An 18,623-nucleotide genomic window follows, 5' to 3' on the forward strand; every position below is an offset into this window, starting at 1 on the left:
TCAGCACTAGAGATTTAACTGCAAGTTTACACAAACAAAAATACAATAAATGCAATGAAATAAAAGTTGGAAGTATTTTCGAACAACAGAACAGAGGAAGTTGGGAACCATATTTGAACTATTCAAAGGAAAACAGATTATAAACCTTGGCTTCTAAAATCACCTATCATGACAGGTGAAGTATCACAAAACACAGCAACACAAACTATAGCTAGTGACAAATGAGATGAAAACTGCTAATGATGGTATAAACAGCAACGGGTTGCACATGAACAAAAGCAGCATAAGGCTAAGAACACAAGTGAAGTCAAATCATCTGTACACTCTTACAGAGGCAGTACTTTCTACAGTTATGCCTCCCACACCATGGCAAATTGTTTAAGTCCCAACTGTTCTTAGATTAGCCAGCAGATATAAATTTGCAGTGAAGATAACTAGAGAAAAACATCTTTCAAAAAGTTTAGTATCACTATAAAACCCAGTTTAGTTATCGCTGTAAAGCATATTACCTTTTTTTCACCTCTTTCTAATATAACATCTATCTCTTCATCTGTGATTTCACTGTCCTTTGAAGCAAACACGTGTGTAGCACCATGCCTAATCATTTGTAGCATTTCGTCTTTGCCCATCTTTAGGTTCTGATCTATTAACCTTCCTGTGAATTGGAAGACAAAATTGTACACTTAGCCATTAAGAGTAAATTATACAATAGTCAGATTCTGGCATTGGAGCTCATTGACTCCACACAGATTAAATGCCATTAGTCACACTTGTTTGTTTCAGTCTAAAAGAAGCTGGTCATCTTAAATACAGAAAACATTTGCATTTAGCAAAGTAAGACAACCTTTCCAGCACAAAAAAATCACAAAGTAGTCCATATCTCCTCAGAAAAGTACAGGTTTGTCAGCATACTCACCAAAAGCATAGTTAAGAGCAGGAGATTAAAGCTAAGCACCTTTAATAAGGTGCTTCTTGAAGTCCAGGGTTTGATTCAGTCAGCCTCCATTTGCCTACCGTGTGACTATGTGCAAACCACTTAATCAGGCAGTGCTATGAACAGTTGGAAAAGCCGACTAGCTTCCTCAATGGTCTCCTGGACACAAGCTTATTAGCTACCTATGAAACAGGAGTTCAAGCAAAATTACTGCCAAAGTGTAATTCATTACATATTGAATCTCACTACAGTTGTATGTCTAACATTACATCCAAGAAATGGGCCAAACAATTCTTCCTGATTTCAGGACAGACCTAAGATATATCTGGGAAGGGCAGTATTCTGGAGACAGAAAACAAAGTTTTCCTCTCTTAAAACAGCAGGCAAATGGAGGAGAGAGAGAAGGCAGCCTATACTGTAGCAGTGATCTTACTCAAATATCTGTAGTCATGAATATGTTCACACCAACTGTATTATTTTCATTACAAGGATCACTGCCGCAGTATGAATTAAAATATGGAAGAGTACAAAAGGAACATGAAAGGTGGCTATAGGTTTAGGGTGGGATAGTGCATAAGCCGGCAAGACTGCAGTAGCAAATCCTGTCCTACGCCTGCATTAAATGTGCACAGTTTGTAGTACTTACACAAAAGTGGCATTCTTGCAAATATTTTAAGTTGAAATATTCCTAAAGACTGTTACTGTAAGTGCTGTCCCGAGACTGTTGACTTGGTCTTAGAAGTCTTCTGTTTTCATAATAAAGTATTTTAATTAGCCAGCCATTTTAACAGTATCTGTTTGGTAGAAGGCCTGCTTGGTTTGCTTGACATGAAAGATTCAAACAACTGGACAGACTGTCAGAAGTCATTTATTCTCTCTCTCTCTCACATATTCTTATATACAAGTTCTTGCACTTTTAGGCTAGTAGTACGAGTCCCTAACGCTACAAAAAACACCTTGGATGCTGTCTGAACATTATGGGATTATATAAAAAGTAAAAGGTAATAGGACTCCTCCACATCTGATAAGACTACAAGCTGAATTCCTTATTAACAGATGGGGTCAGTGGTAATAACTTGCCCAAGGGGTGCCTACACAGGTTTCTCGGGTGCCACTGCATCTTCCACATGTGGAATCTGACCATGAAGTCAGAAGCAGGGATGCATTCATCAGTTTTAGGAAAGGCAGGGCTGTCATGCATGCCACCCAAGCAAAAGTGAAAATAAACAGTTCCAACTAAAGGGAACGTGTATATAGGCAAAACAGCAAGCTTAAATCTGTGTCTAAAATAGTCTCCAGAAAGATCTAAGGACCCCCGTGTTGAGCTCAACTTGGCAGACTTAATGAGTGCCCTAAGCTGGTCAGACAACTGACAGAATATTGCAGTGCACTTTGCAACTCATCCCCAGTTTATACTTGGATCATGTAATCAAGCAGGTAAAGGAATCCATAGATACACAGACAGTCACCAAGGCCATAGATGAGGGAAAGGTGGATCACACAGCCTACCTTGACCTCGCCAAGGCTTTCGACACCATTCCCCACTCGGGTATTACAGAAAAACACACCAGCCTGAACATAAACTGCTACGTCATGAGATGGGTTGCCAACTAGCTTACAGACAGAACTCACACGGTAAGAATAGTGGGTTCCAGGTCCGACTCTAAACCAGTCACAAGTGGTGTCCTGCAAGGGTCGGTCCTGGGACCCCTACTGTTCGGCATATACTTCTCAGAAGTACACGCAAACACAGGAGGACTATGGCTAACCAAGTTCGCCGATGACTGCAAACTGGGAGCCATAATTGACTCTCTGGCTGACACAGACATCCTCCAAAAGAGCTTTAATGAGATGGACACCTGGTGTTAAAGTCATGGCCTCAAGCTAAATGCCAAAAAATGCATAGTCATCCCGTATGGGAAAAACAAAACACCCACGAATTACCACATAGGTGGCAGCCCCCTTAATACAGAAGAGGTAATAAGATATCTGGGGACCCAGGTAGATAGTAATCGCTCCTTTAACAATCAAATTGCCAAAGTAGTTAGGAAATCCTTTTATGTGGCCCATCTAATTACCAAAGGGTTCGCATCTAGAAATAAAGAGGTTATAGTGCCCCTCTACTCGTCACTCATTAGACCCGTCATAGAGTACAATGCCCCATTTGGGATGTACCTCACAAGACACTTCCAACAGCTGGAAAGACCACAAAAGTACCTCACCAAGAGGATTACTGGTCTCAAACATATGCCCTATGCAGCCTGACTGAAAAAACTCTGGCTGTACTCAGTAGCATATCGCAGAGGTTATCTCTGCCTGACTTACAGAGCCATGTCCAACTCAGAATTGATGGACATGCTCCACCTAAAGAAATCCAAGTCACTGCGAACCACGCACTCTAGTGAGCTAAACCTCACCACAACAATAAGTAGAACATGCTGGAGGGATAGACTCCTGTCACAGAGACTCCCCATGCTTTGGAACAAAATTCCAAATTACATCAGGCAGAGCCCCTCACTAACACTCTTCAACAGAAACCTTGACGAGTGGATGGGTAACAGAAAATACACAACTGGGATCACTTCATTGACTCTGCTTGACAGAGGATAAGTTAATTAATCAATGAGGCGGCGAAAGCAGACACACTGGCTAGGCTTATAAATGCCCTCGGGCAAATAGCCTAGTATCTACCTATGAACCTATAAAGCAACTTTTTCAGAATTAAAACTAGCCCATTGGTTGCACATCTTATGAGATAGGTCACTTCAATCACTTATGTTTTTACTATACATAAATGTCCAATTCACAGTTGTTTTTGGATACTTAACTTCCTAAACATAAGGAAAATGACAAACACTTTTCACTTAACACATTAAAACCATATAGTATATATAAATCAATTGGACATGGAATTATGAATTCAAGGACATGCCCCACCCCCAATTCATTAATTTCTCGACCTATGCACCAATTAAAGGGATGGTATGTATGGGAAAGATTATGTGCTTTCTATATGAAACCTTGAGGGCATTCAGCCAAAGTATTAATATACATACAGTAATAAAAAGCACGTTTAAATTAATCTCATTTCCAGGTTTGTATGCCTCAAAGTATGTTTAGTAGTAAATATTAAGCTGTCCGGTTCGGAGGCAAGCAAATAGTTCAGGCAAGGTGGACGGACCATATGGCAAGTTGAATACTTGGTAATTCCAGCTTGACATGAAGCATAGGAAACACCTGTGGTCCTTCTGGATGGAGATACCTACCTGGGCATCCTTCATAGCTAGAGTGAAGGACAGTGCTTTTGGTATAAGCAGTGGAAAGAGCGTCTGCCTACTAATTACCTTGAGCACAGTCATCCTAACAAATGTGTTCACTTTGCTGGGGTGGGCCTTCAGCTTGGAACAGAAATATTTTCCCTGTTTCTTTAAGGGGATTTTATTTTTATGATGACACTGACTTGTAACAAGTGAGCTAGAGTTGGCAGTGTGAACTACATTAGACTGATGGTATTCAGAGGCATTACCAGGAAGGGCTTCAACTTAATTTTGTAGCCTGGAACATGATCTCCCTTATCACTCATGTATAGCTATTCTGATCTGCTTTATTTTGAAACAGAATAGCTTCCCTCCTCACTGACAGGCTTTTTTGCAAAGCCACCTGCAAGTGTTATACACCCCATAAACCCTGTTTGAGTTATGAGGGATTGGTGGCTGGGAGTCCGATTCTAGAAATGCATTCTCAAAGGGCATCCTTAGATACCTAGCAAACAAGAATAGCCATCAGCGTAGGTTCCTAAATGCTACCAAGATCTATGAGTGTTTTAGGGGACACAAATAGTACAGTTGTGTGAAATCTTACCATAAGAGTAGATGTCTCGCTCTTCATTGTTTCAGTATTCTTTACAATAGGGATCCCCTGCCAACGGCAGCCAGTCATCCAGCCAGTATGCCAAAGCAGTCACACGTAGGTCACCAAAGCAATGGAGGAGAACAAAATAGTTCACACTGCCTACCTTGACCTGGCCAAGGTATTTGACACAATATCCTACTTAGGCACTGTTGACAAACTCAAGAGGTCAGGTACACAGCCGTATGTCAGCTGGTGGATAGCCAACTGGCTCACAGACAGGACTCAAGAAGTTAGGGATTCCACCTCTACAAACAGGCCACTCACAAGTGCACTCCCTCAGGGAGTGGTCCTTGGACCCTTCCTTTTTGGCATTTACTTCTCTGAAGTCAAGGCCAATGTCAATGGCCTCTGGCTGATTGAATTTGAAGATGATTGCAAATGAGGAGCTCTCACTGAAACCCACACCGATAAAAATGTTCTTCAGGAAGAACGGACACAAACTGTTTTCAGAGCCATGGACTAAAACTGCATGCCAAGAAATGCATAATAGTATCCTTCGGGAAGTCATTCACCCCTGGTAACTTATCATATAGACAACACACCCCTTAAAGTTAACCCAGTAGTCAGGGACTTAGGGACATACAGACAGTCTTAGCCTTTGACCATCACATGTCTATAGTAGTGAGGAAATCATTCTTTGTTGCTCAACTTATAAACAAAGGTATGGCATCTAGGTCCAAGAAAGTCATTATTCCAATGTATTCGGCATTCAGATGACCTGAGTATAATATCCCCTTTGGTATGTGCCTAACCAGGTGTATCCAACAAATAGAACATTCACACAGGTTCGTCACTAAAAGACTGCAGGGCACAAGTAAAATGTCCTATGCAGACCACCTCAAGGCCTTACCTGTGTATTCTGTCTCCTACAGGCTGTTGAGGAGAGATATATGACTGGCATACACAGCATTGTCAGACCCCACTTTGATGGGCCACCTGCATATCGACAAAACAAACCACACCAGATTTACCTGTTCTAAAAACTTAAACCTTGCCTGAGATATAAATAGGACCTGCTGGTATGTATCCCAGAGACTACCCTGTTTCTGGAACAGGGTCCCCACATCCATGTGAAGCAGAGTTCCTCCCTAACTCAAGTGCGACGTGGACAACTGAAAGGGGAAAAGGAAATTCATCCCTTGCTTGGCACCTACATCTCTAATGGACACTGGCAAACTGTATATGTCTCATCTTCCAGGCCCCTGCTTGTACATGCTGCACCTCCCAAGCCCCTGCTTACACTTATTAAGGGTACCAGAGCTTGTCAGACACTTGGGATGCATGGCTAGCCATAAAAAGGCCCTTGTAGTCATTAGCCTGGTGAACACCTATGAACCTACATCACTACTGCAAGTACTCTTTACAACAGGGAGAGTGCAAAAGCTCAGGAAAAAGATTGTGAGGTGGAAGGGCGAGCAGAGACCACTAGAAAGCCATGCAGAATGGCCCTGGCCCTAGAAATCGCATCCAATGTACAGTGCTTAGTAAAGGTATGCCCAGAAGTCCAGGTTGCTAGCTCAACAATAGACTTGGTATCCAAACCCTTGAAAAAAAAAAACCACAAGAAGCCACAGCCCCAACGGAATGAGCCTTAACAGAGGAAGGAAGGCTCTTCCTACGAGAATAGCTTTAGATATCCAAGAAGAAATGGTTTGGTTGGAAACAGCCAAACCTAAAGACCCAGAATGAAGAGAAACAAAAAGCTGTTCAGACTTACAAAAAGCTTTAGCCTTATCCAAATATCGGAGCTGTCTATGCAAATCCAAGTTGTGCAAAACCCTCTCAGTAGCAGACTGTGGAGAACACAAAAAAGTGGGCAAATGAATAGACTGATTAAGAGAACTCATTAACCACCTTTGGCACAAAAGAAGGATTGGTATGAAGAAACACCCTGTTATGGAAAACTAAAAAAGGAGCAATAGCCATAAGGGCTTGCAGCTCAGACACCCATCTGCAGAAGTAAGGGGCAAAAGAAGAACAGTCTTTCAAGAACAATACTGTAAGCTGAAGCACTAGGCTCAACAGAAGCCAGAGTCAAGTTTTCTAAAACAAACAAAGTCCCAGGAAGGAGGGACAGGCTTCCTGGGAGGCTTAATGTGAAGGACCCCTTTAAGAAACTGTTTGGCCTCAAATCTAGAGGCTAAAGGAAGAGTCAAAGGCAGGCAAGCAGAGACGGTGGATAGGTGGGGGCCTTAACAGAAGAATATGCTAACCCAGCATTGAGCAATTCACACACAAAAAAAAGAGAACCAAGGGAACACCCACAGTAAGTGGATCCAGGTTACAAGAAATACACCAAACAGAAAACCTCTTCCATTTAGATAAGAAAAATTTCCTAGTAGTGAGTTCTCCTGGCTTCCTGCAGGACCCGAAGGACATCCTCAGAAAAAAGGTGTCTGTAAGGGATCAAAACCAGCTCACCCACAATGTCAATTGAAGAGTGGACAGGTGGGGATGGATGAGAGATCCCTTGTTCTGTGAGAGTAGGTCCACCCTGTAAGGTAACTTGGGATGACTGCCCTTGGCAAGATGCAGAAGAGGAGGGAATCAATGCTGTCTGGGCCAAAAGGAGTCATCAGCAAGATTTTTTAAGCATCCTGTTTTTATACTGACTTTCAGAATGATGGAAAAGGAGGGAAGGCATAAAGAAACATCCCTTTCTAAGAAAAAGAGAGGGCGTCTACCTTCCAGGCCAGAAGGTATGGGACTCTGGCACAAAATAAAGGAATCTGTCCATCTAGAGGGGAAGCAAATAGATCTACTTGAGGAGGACCCCACTGGTGGACAACACCCAAAAACAAATCCCTGTGAAGTATCCTTTTGTGGGTTACTGTTATGGACCTGCGCAGTGAATTTGCCACTATGTTCTGATCTGAGGGAACGTAAACTGCCTGAAGGGTCACCTGATATTGGATAGCCAGTTTCCAAACCTGAAGAGCTAACCTGCACAGGAGATCAGACCTAAATGTCCCTTGCTTGACATACCACATCACTATGATATCTTCTGTAAGAATCTTGAGGGGCACTGGAAGAAAAAGAATGAAAAGCTTGAAAAAACAGTAGAATGGCTCATCTCTGATGCTGATGTGATCTTTCTTTTGTCGAAGTGATCAAAGGCCCTGTACCTTCAAAGGGCTGAATGAGGCCTCCCATCCTACATCCAAGGCATCTGTGAATGTTCGAGAGAGGATTGGAGGTTGAAAAGTATTGAGTTGAGGGACAACTGATGAATCCACCACTAAAGTTCCAGCTTGAGGCATGGAAGAGGAACCAGAAAATCTAAAGAAAGAGAATGTTGAAGCCAAACTGACCAAGAACCAATGAAGCTCTCATGTGGAGCTTTGATAGAGGGAGCATAGGAATGGTGGAAGCCATGAAACCCAGAGACCTCAGAAATTCTCTGGCTTTGATTGAAGCCAGAAGAAGAGAGTGAAAGAAAGCAATGAGAATTAAGGTTTTGGGAGGAGGCAGAGATGCCAGCATCAGTACAGTCTGGATAATGCAACCCAGAAAAACATGGTCCTGAGAAGGAGTTGGGAATGGCTTCTGCAAACCCCAGGCTTTGCAAGGGAGACATGGTAAAGTGTAGATGCAGAAGTAAGAGCTCGAGAGGAAGCATTTTTTTTAAATACCAGAAACAACTTTAGTAAATTATCACATACGACACAGAGCAATCTTACATTTATATAAATGAAGACAAACTTTAGCGACACAACTCTAATTGCAAACATTATACATTACAAAACATTTTGACAATCGTAGTTGCAAACATATCATTTATAATCCGTCCACTCATTGTCAGTCAAGCATTACATAGCTCATTAAAATCCTGTTTTTAAATCTCCTTGTTTCCTATGTAGTTTGTTTCTATCCTTTGCTAAAGATCCCAATCCCAATGGTTTTCTCTCTCTTACTATATTCACTACTTCAAGTAAGGTTGGTTTAGAACTTGATTTCTAGTAATTGCTTTTTTTGGCAGTTACCATAATTAGACTCAGCAAAGCCTTACTATGCCTAGGCATTTCAGATTCTGTATCATAGCTTATTACTTAGTTACACCAATTTGCTCACCGAGTGCCCCTGACAGAGCAGTCTGCAGGGAATCTTTAAAGTCTGCACACTCATTACACTCCCAGAAAATATGTTCCTAGTTACCTCTTTCTTCCCCATCAAACCTCCAACATTTACTGCCTACCGGAGGAAAAATTCTTTGGAGACTACGTGGGGTATAGAAACACCCATGTAAACACTTCCAAGCAAAGATCCTAAACCTTCTAGACTTTGCTGCATATTTGTGAAACATGCATATATCCCCCCATTGCTTCTTTGTGGATTACTTATACAAATTCTCTTCACAATTTTTTCTAACATCCTCTTATTCTTATAGTGATCATGCAATATTGTATATGCTCTACTAATTATGTCTTTAATGACAGCTTCTATTTTAGATTCTGTTAAAAACTCTACCAGTGCTGGTCTTTCATTTAGGACCTGCCCATTTCTTTCTCTTTGCCTACACTCAGACACCAACCTTTATAAGGGAAGGCAATCTCTAACCTGTGATGCAAATTAATTCTTGATGTCTTCCCATTCTATTACCTTTCCCTCTCTAGTTATTTGCTCACAAATACCTTGGTTTCTTTGCCAGTTTTCTCCAATAAATTCCAGCCCCCTCTTTCCTGTTGTCTGCATCCCTAATTGCAATCACCCCTATCAGCAGAAATCTCTTTTCTCCATTCCCGCGTTGGGTTAATTCTTAGAATACTTTCTGTTACTTTATGAATATAACATTCTGTACAATTGTTATTCTCCTTAAAAGCCTGCATCCAAAATCTCAGTCTCTCCTTGTTTCTTAAGCTTCCTCTGTTTCATCCCTTTCCACTTTCTTTCAATTATAGTTTTCTGCTTGTGCTAAGAGCCTTAACTGTGTTGCTCTGAAATACCCCTGAAATCGGGTAATCCCAGTCCTCCTTACCCTATTGGAAGAAACATCTTATCCCACTTGACTCTTGCCATCTTCACCCCCAGATAAAATCCTTCAGCTCTTTATTAACTGATAATCCATAACTTCTCTGGTTGATAAAAATATACCTGACCTGTGTATAAGATGGGTATTAAAAACATTTTAACTGCTTGTATCTTAATATTCACATCCATATTAGCAGAGCTTCCACTATCTCAGTTTTTGTATCATCTTTTTAGTCGCTTTCCATATATCCTTAGATGCCACACTGGAATCATTTTAACCCATACTCCTAAATATTTCATTTTATCATGTTCCCATAAATGTGTCTGGGTACATAATTTACCGCCACTGCCTTTGTTTTAGCTTCATTAATTTTGTATCCCAAAAATATTTGAATCGGTCTCAAAATGTTCCACAACACTGCAATGTCTTTTTCTGGTTTTATCACATATACAAATATCATCTGCAAACAGAGCCAGCTTTTCTTGACTACCATACCAATTACATCCTTGAATTTCTGAGTCCCTTTCTTTCTTTGGCAATGGTGCTAAATACAATGCAAACAAAAGGGAAAGAGGACACCCCAGCCTGGCTCCTCTACTCAAGCTTAAATTATCAGAGAGGACCCCACCTACTTTAATTTTCACCTCCCCATCCCTCATACAGCCTCCTAACTAACCTTATAATTTTATCAGAGAATGTAAATGCTTCCATTAACCTGCTCATAAAGTCCCAGCTTAGTCTGTCAAATGCTTTCTCTGCATCAACACCCACCAACAGTGGTATTTTCTTACATTCTGCTTCCCTCTGGATCATCAATGTTTTGTTAATGTCAAATGTTTGTCTCCCTGCCATAAAACCACACTGATCCATATCTATCAATTTTGGCACCACTTTTGCCATTCTTTTAGCTATTATAGACAATTTCTTTTTACAAACAAGGTTTAGTATGACAATGGGCTTGCATGAAGCTGGATCTGATGGTATTACAGCTACCACCACTTTCTTCCAGGATGTTGGTATTTCTCTTCCTCTTAAAATGAAATTAAACAAAACCTTTCAGTTTTTCCCTCCTAACTTCCAAATATCCACAGGAGTACCATCTATTCCTGGGGACTTTTCTGTAGATTGGTTATACATCACTATTTTATCTCATCTTTTCCTATCCTGTTAGTAATTGAGCATCACCCTCCTCTAACCTTGGCATATTTAATTTTTCAATATACATTTACATTTGTACCTTTTCTTGATTTCCATATTTCTCTGCTTTATACAAACTTTCATAGAATTTCTCAGTCTTTGTGCTCTACAGTTATCAAAAAACAGTTGCTTAACAGCAATCTTTCTAAACTTATGTATATTATCAAGGTAATTCCTTATTTGCTCTTTAGCATTCTGCAGTTGCTCCTCTTCTTGTTCTGTGGGATTCCCCCTATTTTGCAATACTTTAACGTTTGTCAGTTCTTCTAAATAATTCTGGTTACTTTTTAACCATATCTCCCTTTCTTTAATTTCCAATCAATTTTTAAATGTCACTAATTTTATCCCACTTTCTAGCTATAGTTTCAGAAGAAACTTCTATCGTCTCTGATCACTTCTGAATAATTTCCACAACCCATTCCTTAAACTCTTCTCTTTTCAACAGACAGGTGGGAAAGCGCCAGTGTCTCATTTTTACTTCATTACTTTGTGTTGTGGATATTATTGGCACATGGTCTGAAATTGTTGTTGGGTGCATGTTAAGACCTTTAATTAAATGCACAGTTTCCTGTAAAATGCCTAGCCCATTTTTTGTATTTTGGGGAATATGTAAAATTCCCTTGGAACTCCTAGTACTGAATTCACATCTTCCATGCCAAATATTTTCATAAATTTCTTCAAAAATCTATCCTCCTTTGTTACATTTCCTTTCTGCTCCCCAAAGGCACATCACCATTGCAGATCAAATTCTGGTCCCCATCTGTAAGTAATGCTCTTTGCTGAAAGCTGATTATTTCTTTCAGAATTTTCTTAAGCTCCATTACAGCAGTTTTTGGTGGAATATAAATACATGCAAGTGTAATCCTCCTCCCTCTTTCAATTAATACAAATACTCCTCTTTTCCTTTATTCTAGGTATTCTGCAGAATAACCATCCTGAAACCTTTCTTTACCAAACTCACATGTTCAGTTCTTTCCGAGTGGGTCTCTTGTACTGTAGTACTCTACATTTTTAATATAGTTCACTACTTTTTTTTATCTGAGAGACCACTGATGTTTAATTACTGAAAGCATCATGGTCTTAAAAAGTTATTGTTTCCACCTTTAATATAAGTTTTTTTGTTAGATGTGTAGTTCCAGCTTTTGTGTTATATGCATATACTGTTTGTCAGTTTGATCTTTCACACAGAGGTTTCATGTCATATCCATTTGAACCTATGTCATAGGTTCATAGGTTCATACTAGGCTATCTGCCCTAGGGCATTTATAAGCCTAGCCAGAGTGTGTGTGGCTTTCACCACCCCTTAGGATGAGAATACTATACCCATTAGTTTGCTGTGCCTCTGTTCAGCAGTGACACAGAGATGATTCCCGGGGTAAACCTACGATCTCCCATCCACTCGTCAAGATTTCTCTTGAACAGAGTCAGTGAGGGGCTCTGCCTCACATGGACTGGGATTCTGTTCCATAGTGTAGGGAGTCTCTGGGTGATGAATCTGTCCCTTCAGCACGTCCTATTTATATCCGTGTTGAGGTTTAAGTCTCTTGCTCTCGTGGCTCTGGTGGATTTGGATTTTTTGAGGTGGAGCATGTCTATTAATTCCGGGTTGGACATGGCCTTGTATGTCAGGCACAGATCACCTCTGAGCAGACGGTATGCGACTGAATAGAGCTTGAGGTTCTTCAGTCGGGCATCGTATGACATATATGTTTGAGCCCCTTTATCCTTTTGGTGAGGAACTTTTGGGGTCTTTCCAACTGCTGCAGGTGTCGGGTAAGGTACATTCCGAATGGGGCGTTGTACTCAATCATTGGTCTGATAAGTGAAGAGTACAGGGGTACAATGACCTCTCCTGATCTGGATGTGAATCCCTTCATGATCAGGTGGGCAATGTAGAAGGTCTTCCTAACCACTTTGGCAATGTGAGTGTCAAAAGAGAGGTTACTGTCAACTTGGGTCCCCAGGTCCCTGATAACTTCTTCCGTGTTTAATGGATTACCACCTATGTGGTAATTAGGGGTTACCTTGTTTTTCCCAAAGGGAATGACTATACATTTTTTGGCATTTAGCTTAAGGCCATGGCTCTGGCACCAGTTATCCATTTCTATGAGACCTCTCTGGAGGATGTCTGTGTCTGATGGAGTGTCAATTATGGTGCCCAGTTTGCAGTCATCTGCAAATTTTGTCAGCCACAATCCCCCTATGTTTGCCTGCACTTCAGAAAAATAAATGCTGAACAAGAGGGGGCCCAGGACTGAGCCCTGTGGGACACCGCTCGTGACCGGCTTAGAGTCTGACATGGCAACAGCAACTCTAACCCTGTGTGTTCTGTCCTTGAGCCAGTTTGCAACCCATCTTGTGACATATGGGTTTACATCTAAGCTGGTGAGCTTTTCTATGATGCCTGAGTGGGGTATTGTGTCGAACGCTTTTGCTAGGTCAAGGTAGGCTGTGTGAACTGCCTTACCCTCATCAATGGCCTTAGTGACTGTTTCGAAAAAGTCGACCAAGTTCAAGAGGCAGGATCTGCCCTTGACAAAGCCAAATTGGGTAGGATCCAGTGTCTGTAGGTCCCCAATGTCTTTATTTATGAGTTCAATTATGATCCTCTCCATAGCTTTGCAGACAAGGCTCGTCAAGCTTATGGGGTGGTAATTTCCAGGGTCCGTAGAAGCACTACTTTGTGGAGTGGGACCACAGTTGCTGTACACCATTCTTTGGGTACGTATCCTGTAGTAAGGCTAAGATTAAACAGCAGCCTTATTGTGTGGGTTTAGTTCCTCATTGAGTTCGTGTAGCACACAGCCGGGGACACCGTCCGGTCCCATTGATGCTGTGTTTTTTGCTTTAGAGAGAGCAGCTCTCACCTGGGCATCTGAGATGTTTGGGAGGCTAGACTCTGGTGGGATAGATATTTCTCCTTTTGGGGGGGAGGGAGGGGAGAAATTTGCACTGAACCTGTCTGCCAGTATGCTGGCAATGTCTGTGGGTTCAGTGATTTTTTTATCATTTTGGACTAATTCTGAGCATATCTGGGAGTTTCCACCCAGGTTTCTAACATAGCTAAAGAAGGCCTTATGATTGTCTTTTGTGTCATTAGCGATTTTTCTCTCAAAGTTGGCCTTGGATGATTTTATGAGTGATCGTAGTTTTTGCTAGTATTGATCAGAGATGCCTTCCCTTTTAGGGATTTTGCTCTGTCATGTAGTAGCTTTCTCCTCTTGTTGTAGAGTTTGTTTATGGCTGGGGTCCACCAGACCGGGCGCCTGCCTTTGGTGGAAAGGGTCTTGATTTTATTAGGGATTGCTTGATCCATACATTCCTGGAGGTGCTTGTAGAAGGCATTTGTAAGGGTTTCAGCAGCATGGGTTGTGGTTTCCACTGGCTCGGGGGCCTTGAAGGATACCACTCCAGTCTTAAGTGTGAAGTTTACTTTTGAGAAGTTCTCGACTGTGGTCTTTTTTGCTGGGGGTGGGGGTGGGATGTGGATCTCCAATGAGATTAATTTATGGTCTGATCTCACCAATGAGGGATATACTTCCGGTGTGGAGCATTTTGTCCCCATGTTTGTGATGATCAGATCTAGTATATTTTCTCCTCTTGTGGGGATGGTGACTAGTTGTTCCATAGCATTTGAGTTTATGAACTCAAGGAACCTTTGGGCTAGGGTGTTGGGGCTTGAGTAATGTTCCCAGTCTATGTTTGGGTAGTTGAAGTCACCCAATATGATGGCGTTTGGAGAGACATTCATACTCTCCAGTGTCTTCAGGAAGGCTGTGTGGGTTTCCTGAGTTTGAGAAGGTGGTCTGTAGCATGCTACAAACTGTAGGGCAGTTTTACCTATGGTTAATTGCACCTTGATGGTCTCCGATGCTTCATGCGTTGCCACTAACCTGGAGGTGTGGGTATCCTTTATGAATATGGATACTCCCCCTGCTTTTGTGGTTCGGTCCGGATTTTGGGGCCGGAACGCATGATATGAGGTATAACCCGATAGTGCTGGGGTGCTCTCAGGAGCCTTGAACCAGGTTTCAGTCACAGCACAGACATTGATGTTCTCCATACTGAGGAGGGCTTCGAGGGTGTGCATCTTGAGGTTTAGACTTCTGGCATTGAGCAGTATTACCCTTAGTTTTTCGCCATTTTTGTTTTCTAGGGCGGTAGGTTTATCATTTGAGCCTTGCCTAAAAAAGGCACTATGGGGGTGGCAAGAGCCTTTGCCAATATCCGGAAGCCCAGGGTGACAGGTGCAAGCCGTCCCTTGAAGCAGCGTGGCTTGTCAAGCATGTCATCCCAGGCAGACAGACATTGGATCCCCTTAGAATGACACCAGTAATTAAGCCAATTATTAAAGCTGATCATTTTGTCTCTGTATTGTGGCATCATTCTTGGTGAGGGTAGGATACTGCTCAGGGTCAGGGTCATACCGGCCTGGGCTACATAATCTGAGAGCTCCTCTATGTCTCTTTTCATGTAGTCCAGGGAGGTATGTCTCAGGTCGTTCACACCGGCATGGACAATGACTGAGTCATACTTGTACTTGCTGTGGAGTGACCTGAGTGCTTGTGTTATGTGGCGGATTCTAGCGCCTGACAGGCAGCTTACTGTGATCTTTTCCTTGTTCAGTCTGGTAAGTGGGACGTCAGTGTGTCTGACTATGGAGTCACCTATAACAAGTGTGTCTGGCACTGTGTTTGGCCTTAAGGGCTGTGACCGTTTAGCACACTGACTTTGAGAACTATGTGTTGCATGTCTTATGTCTTGAGGTGGCAGTTGCTTGGGTGTCTGCTTTGGAGGCCTCTGTAGTTTTGGTAGATTTTTGATCAGTGCCTCCGAGTATGTCTGTGCGTTTATGTGTTTGTTTTTCAGTTGTGATAGTTCTATGTGAAACTGGGTTTGTGGTGTGTGTGGTTTCCTTCTCCTCCTGTCTGGTCTTGCCAGTCCTGAGATGAGAGAGCTCAGCCTCCAGTTTGGCTATATAGTTGCATCTCTCACATGTATTTGTGTTTTGTGGGAGAAGGAGTGGGTTGTCTGTGTACATGAGGCAATTGTAACATTGCCTCAAGATGCCCAGATTCACCAGCTGAACAGGAGAGGATGCTAGCAACTGACCCTTCGACATGCTAGAAAAAGTGAAAAAGTTTGCTGTGTAACTGAGTCAGAAGGGACCTACAGGGAAATGGGTACTCAAGGGGATTCTAGGCTAATGTAGTACTTTGTTTAGCATATAAGTACTTTACCTACATAAAAATGCTTTAGGAGCAAGTGCTGAGCTTTTGAGATAGAGAATAGACTGTTTAGATTGCAAGTAGAGAAGTTCTAAGGGAGTTCTAAGGGAATGTCACATCTTACAAAACTTTTACCAAACCCCACAGAAAAAAAAACAACAAATGCACCCCAATAACCCCCTAAAACCTATTAACTTAATAAAACACAAACTATTTACATCTTTAAATACTGAAGTTTTACCCTACTAATAGGAACAGATGTTCCAAATTGATAGCCAGTCTCACAAGCTTGAGATAACCTTAAAGAAAGGTTATCCATGTTAAGAAGCATGGTACAGTCTGTGCTTCTAAGTGCTGGCTGTCTGTCTTATCTTTATAGCTTGCTCAGCTGGGAAAACACGAATACTTCCACAAAACATTTTTCCAAGCCATTTCTCTATTAAATCATCTCCTACAGACACAGAAACCAGAAACAAAACTACCAAGCATACATTTGTATATACTACAAAAAAAAACATCTTATAATATTCAACATTTTTTCATTTACTTGTTTTCTCTTATAACTTGTTACTAGATTAAAAGCTAAGGACCTTAACCCAGTCATTCCCCTATGCAAGAATGATAAAAAGCACACTATTTTTTCTATTGTCATGCTCTTTTAACCAGATTTATTTACACTGCAGTGCCTGCACACTTTCTCCTTGCTGAGTTTTAAGAAAAGGGATAATGAAAAACAGAAGCACCTATTTATATTAGTGTTCCCATTACATTTAAAAATAACAGAAAACCTATAGCATACAAAGAAAATAATGCACTATTAAAATAGTAACATTAAAAAATATTTTATTTACAGTTAACTTCCTCCCTCCCTCGAGTATTTTTCCGAACATTAATGACATGAAATTAGGCATATGCTTTAGAGTCCCCTACAAGTTTAACAAAATCCAAGAAAGTCCAATATTTTCACATTTTCTTGTTCTGTCATGTTTTACAAATGTAATTGCTGCTTTGTAATTGCACATTTATCAATTTCCAAGTTACTCGTTTTATTCTTACTCATCTCTACTTGCAAATCCAGTCTCTGCTTCATTTCCAACTTACTATCTTCTTCTAGTAGACTCTTGTGCTTTTTTCCTTCTCTCAAGCACTGTCCGTTGAAACACTGGAAAAGTTTTCACTGGCACAGTCTCTCTATGGTCTTTATTACCAGGAGATCAAGAAGCAGAATCTCCTTTTTCACAGCTCACTTTTTGTTGGACAAATGTTTATATTTCTTCCTTAGAAGTACTTCATCAAAAAATTATTTTGTTCCTCCAGAGAAATATTTTAAAGATAGCTGGGTACAGGAGTTTAAATCCCATGCCTGTCTCTTGACATTCTCTGAATAACAGAATAAATTTACTACTCTTCAGCCTGGTATACAATGAGTAGTCACTCTCCACAAACACTGCACTGTCTCCCACTTTTAGTACTTTACTCTCTTGCCAAAGTCGCACTGCGGTGGTGGTGCTGCGGTAGCGTTGTCACCTCACAGTAAGACGTTGTCCTGTTAGAGTCTCAGCTAGAGCGTCTTGTGTGTGGAGACATGCGTGAATGGGCGTACCTTCATTGAAGGTTGTGCGTCAAGGCCGGCAACTCGGCATGTAAAAATCTACTGCCAATCATTAGTGGACCGGAGTTCCATTGTGGTGATCCCTAACCGGGAAAAGCCGAAAGACACAACAACTCTCTTGCCAAAGTCATTTTGCTGGGAAGACATCTTTATTGTTAAAGGTCTATGTTGCTTTCTCATTACCAGGTTTGGTGCATACAGACTATGTGCCCTTTCAATTAATTCCTGTTGTGGAATACCAGTCCAGTTGCTTATTTGTTGTTTTATAAATTTAATAGTCTGTTCCTTCCAGCTTCTCTGGTACAGCAGTAAATCTCTTTTCCCTACATGCTCTGTCCTCTAATTCTATTATTTTTTTAAACTTCTCTTCTTGTGCAGTCTCATTCAGCCAACCTTTTCTTCATTTTGACCTCTGAGTTTTTTATCACCTTATCTGAATATCTGTTTAAAGCTTCTGCCACTTTTTCCAGCTTTTAATTTTTTGAGTTGATACACCATCATTTATTTTAATCAGGTCTGTGTGCAGTTGCCTTATACTTTCATCTAGGTTACTGGAAATCCTGTCTGGAGCTTGCAATGCTTGTTGCTGAACAGATGCAATACTTTTAAGTCGTTTGTTCCTCACCATTTGTAGCAGTTTTTACTTCAGGTCTTCTGTATATTTTTCAGAAATCCAGGCAGTGCAGTTACTAGCCAGTTACAGATTTTAACCAAGCAATTTAGGTCAACTGGCTTTCTCTGCCAAGTTTCTGCTTTCATATTGGGACACTA

The 18,623-nt window shown here is 41.3% G+C and overlaps 1 protein-coding gene across 1 annotated transcript in view; it reads right to left on the reverse strand.

The window, feature by feature from the left end:
• The window catches only part of LOC122794851 (SWI/SNF-related matrix-associated actin-dependent regulator of chromatin subfamily A member 5-like), a 1,390,680-nt gene that overhangs the window by 587,119 nt on the left and 784,938 nt on the right, over positions 1 to 18,623 (reverse strand). The window contains exon 15 of the mRNA XM_044063455.1: positions 510 to 655. Within this exon, the coding sequence (XP_043919390.1) occupies positions 510 to 655 (146 nt within the window). The remainder of the gene's footprint in view (positions 1 to 509; positions 656 to 18,623) is intronic.

Source organism: Protopterus annectens, chromosome 2.part1 (genome assembly GCF_019279795.1).
Source record: "Protopterus annectens isolate FY-2018-M chromosome 2.part1, PAN1.0, whole genome shotgun sequence".
Lineage (NCBI taxonomy): Eukaryota > Metazoa > Chordata > Ceratodontiformes > Protopteridae > Protopterus > Protopterus annectens.